General features: G+C 55.4%; 1 protein-coding gene across 1 annotated transcript; it reads left to right on the top strand.

The window, feature by feature from the left end:
• Nucleotides 1-579: 579 nt before the first annotated feature.
• On the top strand, nt 580-9,644 carry LOC131574227 (superkiller complex protein 2-like). Its single transcript, XM_058828646.1, has 11 exons — nt 580-591; nt 1,712-1,854; nt 2,053-2,196; nt 2,308-2,395; nt 3,050-3,156; nt 3,643-3,789; nt 4,931-5,030; nt 5,300-5,512; nt 6,115-6,225; nt 6,302-6,413; nt 9,514-9,644. The coding sequence occupies exons 1-11, from the start codon at nt 580-582 to the stop codon at nt 9,642-9,644; spliced, it is 1,308 nt and encodes a 435-aa protein (XP_058684629.1).
• Nucleotides 9,645-11,688: the final 2,044 nt, after the last annotated feature.

Below are 11,688 nucleotides of genomic sequence, written 5' to 3'. Positions count from 1 at the left end.
CCCTCCCCAAATTGCTGAGACCCTCCCCAAATTCCACAGACCCCTCCCCAAATTGCAGAGATCCCTCCTCAAATTCCTGAGACCCCTCCCCAAATTCCAGAGACCCCTCCCCAAATTCCTGAGACCCCTCCCCAAATTCCGGAGACCCCTCCCCAAATTCCTGAGACCCCTCCCCAAATTCCTGAGACCCCCCAAATTCCTGAGACCCTCCCCAAATTCCACAGACCCCTCCCCAAATTCCTGAGACCCCTCCCCAAATTCCAGACCCCTCCCCAAATTCCTGAGACCCTCCCCAAATTCCACAGACCCCTCCCCAAATTCCTGAGACCCCTCCCCAAATTCCTGAGACCCCTCCCCAAATTCCTGAGACTCTTCCCAAATTCCTGAGACCCCTCCCCAAATTTTGGAGACCCCTCCCCAGCTTCCACAGACCCCTCCCCAAATTCCTGAAACCCCTCCCCAAATTCCGGGGAGCTCCTCCCGCACCCTGGGGAGCCCCTCCCCCTCATTTTTGGGGTTCTGGGGGGGGTCTCACCCGCTCCCCTCCCCCCCCCAGAGCTGCTGACGACCCCCCCCGGGATGAAACGGGGGGTGCAGTTCCAGCCCCGAGGTAGGGGAGGGGTCTGGGGGGGATTTGGGGAGGGGTCTCTGGGGGGGCTTCGAGGGGCTTTTGGGGTCTGGGGGAGTTTTGGGGGGTTTTGGGTTGGGGTTTGGGGGATTTTTGGGGAGGGTGCTTTGGGGTCTGGGGGTTTTTTGGGGGGGGGTTGGGGTCTGGGGGGGCTTTGGGGAGGAGGATTTGGGGTCTGGAGGGGTCTGGGGGGGCTTTGAGGGTGATTTTGGGGGGTTTTGGGGGGGCTTTTGGGATTTGGGGGGGGTTTTCAAGTTTAGGGGGTTTTGGGGAGGGGGCTTTGGGGTCTGGGGGGGCTTTGGGGGGATTTTGGGTGGGTTTTGGGGGGGATTTGGGGTCTGGGGGGTTTTGGGGAGGGGGCTTTGGGGTCTGGGAGGGTTTTGGGGGGGCTTTGAGGGTGATTTGGGGGGGTTTTGGGGGGCTTTTGGGATTTGGGGGGGTTTTCAAGTTTGGGGGTTTTGGGGAGGGGGCTTTGGGGTCTGGGGGGGCTTTGGGGGGATTTTTTTGGGGGCTTTGGGGTCTGGGGGGGTTTGGGGGGAGATTTGGGGTCTGGGGGGTTTTGGGGAGGGGGCTTTGGGGTCTGGGGGGGCTTTGAGGGGGTTTTGGGGGTCTTTTTGAGGGGGCTTTGGGGTCTGGGGGCTTTTGGGGAGGGGGTTTTGGGGTCTGGGGGGACTTTGGGGGAAGTTTGGGGGGGATTTGGGGTCTGGGGGAGTTTTGGGGGGGGTTTGGGGGGGCTTTTAGGGGAGATTTGGGGTCTGGGGGTCTTTTGGGGGTGTCTTTTGGGTCTGGGGGGGTCCCTGGGGGTTTTTATCTGAGGAGCTGCTGCCGGACCCCGCCCACAGGGTGGGATTTGGGGGGTCCTGGGGGGGATTTGGGGGGGGATTTGGGGGGGATTTCGGGGGTCCTGGGGGGATTTGGGGGGCCTGGGGGGGCCCTGGGGGGTCTTGAGGGGGCTTGGGGGAGATTTGGGGGGTCTTGGGGTGGTTTTGGGGGTTCTTGGGGTTGGTTTGGGGGTTTTTGGGGTGGTTTTTGGGGTTTTTGGGGTGCTCAGAGTGACCCCCAGACCCGTTTCCCCCTCCCCAGTGCCCGTTGAAGCCGGATCCGTTCCAGCAGCGCGCGGCTGTGCCTGGAGCGCGGTCACTGCTGCTGGTGGCCGCTCACACCTCGGCCGGCAAAACCGCGGTGGCCGAGTACGCCATGGGGCTGGCCCGGCGCCACATGACACGGTGAGACCCCAAAATGGGGCTGGGGGACCCCAAAATGGGGCTGGGGGTCCCAAAATGGGGCTGGGGGTCCCAAAATGGGGCTGAGGGTCCCAAAATTGGGCTGGGGGTCCCTAAAACTGCCCCAGGGACCCCAAAACCGTTGAGGGGACCCCAAAACCCCCGCAGTTTTTTTGGGGTGACCCCCCCGTGTCCCTCCAGGTCCATCTACACCTCCCCCATCAAGGCTTTGTCCAAGCAGAAGTTTGGGGATTTCCGCGACACCTTCGGGGACGTGGGGCTGCTGACGGGGGACGTGCGGCTGCGCCCCGAGGCCGCGTGGCTGGTGATGAGCACCGAGATCCTCAGCTGGGGAGGGGTCCTGGGGGGTCCTGGGGGGGCTTTGGGGGGTCCTGAGGGGTCCTGGGGAGGGGTTCAGGACCCCCAGGACCCCCCCCAGCCCCATTTCCTCCCCCCCAGGTCGATGCTGTCCAACGGCTCCGACGCCATCCGGGACCTGGAGTGGGTGATCTTCGACGAGGTTCACTACGTCAATGATGATGAGGTGGGGCTGGGGGCTCTGGGGGCTTTGGGGGGCTTTGGGGTGCTTTGGAGGGGCTTTGGGGGGGCTCTGGGGGGGCTTTGGGGGGCTTTGGAGGGGTCCTGGGGGGGCTTTGGGGAGCCCTGGGGGGTCCTGAAGTAATTTAGGAGGGGTCTGGGGTGGTTTAGGGGAGCTCTGAGGGGTCCTGGGAGGGTTTAGGGGTGGTCTGGGGGGTCCTGGGGGGCTCTGGGGGGTTTTGAGGGGTCCTGAGGGGCTCTGGGGGGGTCCTGGGGGGGTTTGGGGGGTCCTGGGGGGGTTTAGGGGAGTTCTGGGGGGTCCTGGGGGGGTTTTGGGGAGTTCTGGAGGGTCCTGGGGGGGTTTTGGGGTGGTCTGGGGGGTTTTGGGGGGTTCTGGAGTGGTTTAGGGGATCTCTGGGGGTTCCTGGGGGTGTTTTGGGGTGTTTTGGGGTCCCCCTGACCCCCCCGTGCTCCCCAGAGGGGTGTGGTGTGGGAGGAGGTGCTGGGGGGTTCCTGAGGGGTTCCTGGGTGGGTTTTTGGGGTGTTTTGGGGGTTCCTGAGGGGGTTCTGGGGGGTTTTGGGGGTTCCTGAGGGGGTTCTGGGGTGTTTTGGGGTGTTTTGGGGTGTTTTGGGGTCCCCCTGACCCCCCCGTGCCCCCCAGAGGGGTGTGGTGTGGGAGGAGGTGCTGATCCTGCTGCCCGAGCACGTGAAGCTGGTGCTGCTCAGCGCCACCGTCCCCAACGCCCTCGAGTTCGCCCAGTGGGTCGGGTACGGCCTGGGGGGGCTTTTGGGGGGTCCTGGGGGGGCTTTGGGGGGTCCTGAGGGGTCCTGGGGGGGCTTTGGGGAATCCCTGGGGGGTTTGGGGGGGTCCTCAGGGGGTTTGAGGGGGTCTTGGAGGAGTTTGGGGTGTCCTGAGAGGGCTTTGGGGGGTTCTCGGGGGATTTTGGGGGGTCCTCAGGGGGTTTGGGGGCTTCTCAGGGGGGTTTGGGGATCCTGGGGGGGTTTGGGGGGGCTCCTGAGGATCTTTGGGGGTCTCTGAGAGGGACATGGGGGGGATCTGGGGGCTTTGGGGGATCTTGGAGGGGCTTTAGTGATCTCTGAGGGGTTTATGGGGGTTCTCAGGGGGGTTTGGGGGGTCCTGGGGGGTTTTGGGGGTCCCTGGGGTCTCTGGGGGTCCCTGGGGAGGTTTTGGGGGGTCCCAGGGGTGGTTTGGGGGTCCCTGGGGGTCTCTCAGGGTGTCTCTCACCCCGTCAGTCGCACCAAGCGTCGCTGTGTCCGTGTTCTGAGCACCCCGCGCCGCCCGGTGCCGCTGGAGCATTTCCTGTTCACCGGGAACAGCGCCCGGAACCGGCACCAGCTGTTCCAGCTGCTGGGCCCAGGGGGGGCCTTCAGCACCCAGGGGTGAGACCCCCAAAACCTGACCCAGATCTGACCTGAAACTGCCTGAATCTGACCCAAATCCTGCCTAAATGTGACCCAAAACCTGACACAAACCTGACCTGAAACTGACCCAAAATCTGACCCCAAAACCTGACCCAAATCTGAGCTGAAACTGCCTAAATCTGACCCAAAATCTGACCTGAAACCTGACACAAACCTGACCTGAAACTGACCCAAAATCTGACCCCAAAACCTGATGCAGATCTGATCTGAAACTGCCTAAATCTGACCCAAATCTGACCCAAAACCTGCCCAATTCTGACCCAAATCTGACCCAAACCTGACCCTGAACTGACCCCAAATCCTGCCCCAAAACCTGACCCAAATCTGCCCCAAAATCTCTGCCTAAATCTGACCCAAACCTGACACAAACCTGACCCAAATCAGACCCAAAACCTGACCCAAAACCTGCCCAATTCTGACCCAAACCTGACCCAAACCTGACCCAAAACCTGCCCAATTCTGACCCAAATCTGATCCAAACCTGCCCCAAAACCTGCCCCAAAAACCTGCCCCAAAACCTGCTCCAAACTCTGACCCAAACCTGACCCCAAACCTGACCCCAAACCTGACCCCAAACCTGACCCAAACCTGACCCAAACCTGACCCAAATCAGACCCAAACCTGACCCAAACCTGACCCAAACCTGACCCAAACCTGACCCAAAGCTGACCCAAAATCTGACCCCAAAATGTGTCCAAAACCTGACCCCAAACCTGACCCCAAACCTGACCCAAACCTGACCCAAACCTGACCCAAAACCTGACCCAAATCAGACCCAAACCTGACCCAAATCAGACCCAAACCTGACCCAAACCTGACCCAAACCTGACCCAAATCAGACCCAAACCTGACCCAAATCAGACCCAAACCTGACCCAAACCTGACCCAAACCTGACCCAAATCAGACCCAAACCTGACCCAAATCAGACCCAAAACCTGACCCAAATCTGACCCAAATCTGACCCAAATCTGACCCAAACCTGACCTAATTCTTCCCCAATTCTGCCCCAATTCTGCCCCAATTCTGCCCCAATTCTGACCCAATTCTGCCCCAATTCTGCCCCAAACCTGCCCCAACTCTGCCCCTCCCCTGTCCCAGGTACTACGCGGCGGTGGAGGCCAAGAAGGAGCAGAGCAGCAAACACGCGCAGAGCTTCGGGGCACGGCAGCCCACCATGGGAGCCCCCAACCCTGGGCAGGTACTGGGGGTCCCAGGGGGTCCCAGTGACCCCAAACCCCCAACCCTGGATGGGTACTGGGGGTCCCATGGGGCTGGGGGCAGTTTGGGGGTCCCAAGGGGCAGTTTGGGGGTCCCACTGACCCTGTTCTCCCCCCCCAGGAGTGTGGGGTGTGGCTGTCCCTCCTGCAGACCCTCCATGGGGCTGGGGGCTGTTTGTGGGTCCCATGGGGCAGTTTGGGGGTCCCATGGGGCAGTTTGGGGGTCCCCCTGACCCTTCTCTCCCCCCAGGAGTGTGGGGTCTGGCCGTCCCTGCTGCAGACCCTCCGTGAGCGGGAGCTGCTCCCGGCCGTCACCTTCACCTTCTCCCGTGGCCGCTGCGAGGAGCAGGCGGCCGCCCTGGGCTCCCTGGAGCTGCTGAGCGGCGCCGAGCGCGCCCAGGTCCGGCACTTCCTGACGCGCTGCCTGGCCCGGCTGCGCGGCTCCGACCGGCGCCTGCCACAGGTGGGGTCCCCGAGAGGATGAGGAGGGAGATTCTGGGGCGTGGGAGGGTGATTTTGGGGTGTGGGAGGGCAATTTTGGGGTGTGAGGGGAACAAGGAGGGCGATTTTGGGGTGTGGGAGGGTGATTTTGGGGTGTGGGAGGGTGATTTTGGGGTGTGGGACAGCAATTTTGGGGTGTGGGGAGGGTGATTTTGGGGTGTGGGAACGGCGATTTTGGGGTGTGGGAGGGCGATTTTGGGGTGTGGGAACGGTGATTTTGGGGTGTGGGACAGTGATTTTGGGGTGTGAGGGGAACAAGGAGGGCGATTTTGAGGTGTGGGAAGGTGATTTTGGGGCATGGGAGGGCGATTTTGGGGTGTGGGAGGGCGATTTTGAGGTGTGAGAGGGCAATTTTGGGGTGTGAGGGACGGGGATTTTGGGGTGTGAGGGACGGGGATTTTGGGGCGTGAGGGACGGGGATTTTGGGGCGTGAGGGGATGGGGAGGGCGATTTTGGGTGATTTTGGGGTCCCACAGGGACGGGGAGGGCGATTTTGGGGTGTGAGGTGTAAAGAGGGAAGGGTTTGTACCTCGAGGAGGGGATCCAGCGCGTTCCTCCCCGCAGGTGCTGCAGCTGTCGGAGCTGCTGCAGCGCGGCATCGGCGTCCACCACGGCGGGGTCCTGCCGCTGCTCAAGGAGGTGGTGGAGATGCTCTTCAGCCAGGGGCTGGTGAAGGTGAGCGGGGAAAAACGGCACAGCCGGCTGTGGGGCACGGGGATCCCACCCCATGGCTGCCCCACGCCTGGCCCAGGTGCTGTTTGCCACCGAGACCTTCGCCATGGGGGTGAACATGCCGGCGAGGACCGTCGTCTTCGACTCCATCCGCAAACATGACGGGAATGGCTTCCGGGATCTCCTGCCCGGTGAGGGGCTGGATGTGGGGCTGGGGGGAGAGCGGGTGGGAACGTGAGGGGGAAATGGGGGAAAGCGGAGAGGGAAAATGGGAGAAAGCTGAGGGGAAAATGGGAGAAAGCTGAGAGGGGAAATGGGAGAAAGCTGAGAGGGGAAATGGGAGAAAGCTGAGAGGAAAAATGGGAGAAAGCTGAGGGGAAATGTGAGGGGAAAATGGGAGAAAGCGGAGAGGGAAAATGGGAGAAAGCTGAGGGGAAAATGGGAGAAAGCTGAGGGGAAAATGGGAGAAAGCTGAGGGGAAATGTGAGGGGAAAATGGGAGAAAGCGGAGAGGGAAAATGGGAGAAAGCGGGTTGAGAAAATGTAGAAATAGGGAAGGAAAGAGTGAGGAGAAATGGGAGAAAAGATGGGGAGAAATGGAGGGAGGAGAGGTGCAGTCGTGAGGGGAAACGTGAGGGGAGAAAATGGGCGGGAAAACGTGAGGGGAGAAAAGAGCGGGAAAACGTGAGGGGAGAAAAAGAGCGGGAAAATGTGAGGGGAAAATGGGGGAAAATGTGAGGGGAGAAAAGGGGGAAACGGGGAGAAAATGGGGGGAAAATGTGAGGGGAGAACAGAGCGGGAATCCTGAGGGGAGAAAAGAGCAGAAACGTGAGGGGAAACGGGCAGGAAGCGGAGAGGGAAAATGGGAGAAAGCTGAGGGGAAAATGGGAGAAAGCTGAGGGGAAAATGGGGGAAAGCTGAGAGGGGAAATGGGAGAAAGCTGAGGGGAAAATGGGGGAAAGCTGAGAGGGGAAATGGGGGAAAGCTGAGGGGAAAATGGGAGAAAGCTGAGGGGAAAATGGGAGAAAGCTGAGAGGGAAAATGGGAGAAAGCTGAGGGGAAATGGGGGAAAGCTGAGAGGGGAAATGGGAGAAAGCAGAGGGGAAAATGGGGGAAAGCTGAGGGGAAAATGGGAGAAAGCTGAGGGGAAAATGGGAGAAAGCTGAGAGGGAAATGGGAGAAAGCTGAGGGGGGAAATGGGGGAAAGCTGAGAGGGAAAATGGGAGAAAGCTGAGGGGAAAATGGGAGAAAGCGGAGAGGGAAAATGGGAGAAAGCTGAGGGGAAATGGGAGAAAGCTGAGTGGAAAATGGGAGAAAGCTGAGGGGAAAATGGGAGAAAGCGGAGAGGGAAAATGGGAGAATGCTGAGAGGGGAAATGGGAGAAAGCTGAGAGGGGAAATGGGAGAAAGCTGAGAGGAAAAATGAGAGAAAGCTGAGGGGAAATGTGAGGGGAAAATGGGAGAAAGCGGAGAGGGAAAATGGGAGAAAGCTGAGGGGAAAATGGGAGAAAGCTGAGGGGAAAATGGGAGAAAGCTGAGGGGAAATGTGAGGGGAAAATGGGAGAAAGCGGAGAGGGAAAATGGGAGAAAGCGGGTTGAGAAAATGTAGAAATAGGGAAGGAAAGAGTGAGGAGAAATGGGAGAAAAGATGGGGAGAAATGGAGGGAGGAGAGGTGCAGTCGTGAGGGGAAACGTGAGGGGAGAAAATGGGCGGGAAAACGTGAGGGGAGAAAAGAGCGGGAAAACGTGAGGGGAGAAAAAGAGCGGGAAAATGTGAGGGGAAAATGGGGGAAAATGTGAGGGGAGAAAAGGGGGAAACGGGGAGAAAATGGGGGGAAAATGTGAGGGGAGAACAGAGCGGGAATCCTGAGGGGAGAAAAGAGCAGAAACGTGAGGGGAAACGGGCAGGAAGCGGAGAGGGAAAATGGGAGAAAGCTGAGGGGAAAATGGGAGAAAGCTGAGGGGAAAATGGGAGAAAGCTGAGAGGGAAAATGGGAGAAAGCTGAGGGGAAATGGGGGAAAGCTGAGAGGGGAAATGGGAGAAAGCAGAGGGGAAAATGGGGGAAAGCTGAGGGGAAAATGGGAGAAAGCTGAGGGGAAAATGGGAGAAAGCGGAGAGGGAAAATGGGAGAAAGCTGAGGGGAAATGGGAGAAAGCTGAGGGGAAAATGGGAGAAAGCTGAGGGGAAAATGGGAGAAAGCGGAGAGGGAAAATGGGGGAAAGCTGAGAGGGAAAATGGGAGAAAGCTGAGGGAAAATGGGAGAAAGCTGAGGGGAAAATGGGAGAAAGCGGAGGGAGAAAATGGGAGAAAGCTGAGGGGAAAATGGGAGAAAGCTGAGGGGAAAATGGGGGAAAGCTGAGGGAAAATGGGAGAAAGCTGAGGGGAAAGTGGGAGAAAGCTGAGGGGAAAATGGGAGAAAGCGGGGAGGGGAAATGGGAGAAAGCGGAGAGGGAAAATGGGAGAAAGTGGAGAGGGAAAATGGGAGAAAGCTGAGAGGGAAAATGGGGGAAAAGGCAATTGGGAAAATGTAGAAATAGGGGAGGAAAGAGTGAGGAGAAATGGGAGGAAAGAGGAGAAATGGAGGGAGGAGAGTTGCAATCGTGAGGGAAAATGTGAGGGGAGAAAAGAGCGGGAAAACGTGAGGGGAGAAAAGAGTGAGAAATGTGAGAGGAAAAGAGAGGGAAAACGAGAGGGTAAAAAGGCAGAAAATCTGAGGGAGAAAGAGCAGCAAACATGAGGGGAAAGCATCGGGAAAAGCGACGGGAAAGGTGTGGGGAAAAAAGAGCAGAAACGTGAGGGAAAAAGAAACACGAGCAGGAGAGGGCAGGAAATGTGAGGGTGGAAAGAGTGGGAAACGTGAGGGGAAAATGGGGGAAAACATGAGGGGAGAAAATGGGGAAACGGGGAGAAAATGGGGGAAAATGTGAGGGGAGAAAAGAGCGGGAATCCTGAGGGGAGAAAAGAGCGGGAATCCTGAGGGGAGAAAAGAGCGGGAAAACGTGAGGGGAGAAAAGAGAGGGAAAACGTGAGGGGAGAAAAGAGCGGGAAAACGTGAGGGGAGAAAAGAGCGGGAATCCTGAGGGGAGAAAAGAGTGGGAAAACGTGAGGGGAAAAATGGTGGGAAATGAGAGAGCAAAAAGGCGGAAAATCTGAGGGAGAAAGAGCAGCAAACACGAGGGGAAAGCAGGGGGAAAAGCGACGGGAAAGGTGAGGGGAGGAAGGGCAGGAGCCGTGAGGGGAAGAGCGGGAGGATCCGTGAGGAGAAGACGCTGGCGGCTCTGCGTCCCCACAGGCGAGTACACGCAGATGTCGGGGCGCGCCGGCCGCCGCGGGCTGGACACCACCGGCACCGTCATCATCCTCTGCAAGGGAGCCGTGCCCGAGCTGTCGGATCTGCACCGCATGATGCTGGTCAGTGCCTGACGTGTGTCCCCGCGGTGTCACTGCCATGTTCCCAGTGTGTCCCCACAGTGTCACCGCCATGTTCCCAGTGTGTCCCCACAGTGTCACTGCCATGTTTCCAGTGTGTCCCCACAGTGTCACCGCCATGTTCCCCCCGTGTCCCCACAGTGTCACTGCCATGTTCCCAGTGTGTCCCCACAGTGTCACCGCCATGTTCCCCCCGTGTTCCCGCCGTTTCACCGCTGTGTCCCCGCCGTGTCACCACTGTGTCACTGCTGTGTCCCCACAGTGTCACCGCCATGTTCCCACCGTGTCCCCCGATGGCTTCGGCTCCCAACGGTCGCTCCCCGGCGCTGGGTCCAGAGCGGCCCGAGGAGGGGATGCTCTGTGTGTCGGAACGGTGAGAGGTGCGGGCGGGTCGGGGGGACTTTATCCACCGAGTATATACCTGGAAGTATAATGATGATCAAAATAGATATTAAAAAATATTGAAGATAAACGGGCTGCTTGGTTTTTATTTAGTTAGAGGCAGGGTTTTTAAATAAATAAGAAAAAAATAAATAAAATATTTCAAGAATGAATATGTAAAGGTATAGAGAAATATATATATATATATATATATGTAGGCATAAAAATAAGTAAAAATAAGTAATAGAAATATATGCATATATATTGATTTATAATCTATAATATGATTTCTGTATGTATAGATGGTAATATGATATATTTTAGGATATGTTATGTGTTATGTATATCAACAAGGTATATAAATATGATAAAAAATATATATTAAAAGATTTTTAAATACCGTTTAAGATAAAGGGACTGTTTGGTTTTTATTAGGTTTGCTTTGGGGCTTTTAAATAAATACTACAAAAATAAAAACATAGAAATGTATATTAAATATATCAAGATATAGAGATATGTGCAACCAGAAAAGTAAAGAAATAGAAGTAATGCAAATATATACAAACAGGTTTATGTTTAATCTATATATATACATTATATTTATTTAATATATGTATTATATATATAATAAATATATATATAATTAAAATGTATATAATATATTTAATATATAATAATATATGTATACATGTTAAAATAATATATTTTGATACTTTATATATTGTGTGTTATATATAAATGAATATAGTATATAAATTTAAACACATGTTGTGGAAATAGATGTTAATTTTATTTTTTTTTTATTATTTTCATTGTTTTGGTAAGTTTCTCAGAGGCAATCCTCCCGTTGCAGCTGCTGACAGCACTGAAAACCTGTGTGCTTCGTGGTGTCCATCGCCCAGCTGGCAACGATTCCCTGGTGTTTGGTGCATTAAGTCACACCCAGCTGTGTGGGATGGCAGGTGAGCACATTGCCCGAGCCTTTTAGCTTTTCTGGCTCACACACAACTTCCTTTCCTTTTTTATATGGAAATCAGGGAAGAGGGTAGTGTATATTAGTATATTAGCATTTCTAGCAGATTTTTAACTGCCACTGATGATGCCCGTTCATCTTTGCAGTGTGGGTTTTCATGCTGACAAATCCTCTGCTTTGCCTTCTGCTCAGAGTCAGGTGGGCCCTTTATTGAACAGATTTATCTGCTACAAGGCTACGCAGAAGGATGGAAAGGAGGAACACAGGGGGGAAAAAAAATAGATGAAAGGCCATGCATTGATCACCTGATGTACTCCAGAGACAAACATGGCTATTACAGGTAACATGGAGCAGCCCTTCTGGCCTTTTCAGTTGTATTCAGAGAGATGTTTGCCTGCTGTGAATATCTGGGTGCTTGGAGTTCACTCTGATTTTAACAAGCCCATCAATAATAAAACATTGTATTGATAGAGCAAGATCTACTTCTGTAAAGTTGTTGCTCCACAGAAAAGTAGCATAAAGAAGCTAGCTGGATTATTTGTATGATATGTAGCTTTTTTAGGATGTTTTGTTCTTTATATGGTGTTCATTTCAAATACAAGCGTGTGAACTTTGTGTTCCCTTTTAGGGGCTGGTTCTGGGGTAACAAGGAAACACAAGGCCTAAACACCTCTGGCTTGTCTG

Source organism: Poecile atricapillus, unplaced genomic scaffold (assembly GCF_030490865.1).
Source record: "Poecile atricapillus isolate bPoeAtr1 unplaced genomic scaffold, bPoeAtr1.hap1 scaffold_178, whole genome shotgun sequence".
NCBI lineage: Eukaryota > Metazoa > Chordata > Aves > Passeriformes > Paridae > Poecile > Poecile atricapillus.
This window is presented reverse-complemented; position numbering and strand designations above follow the sequence as displayed.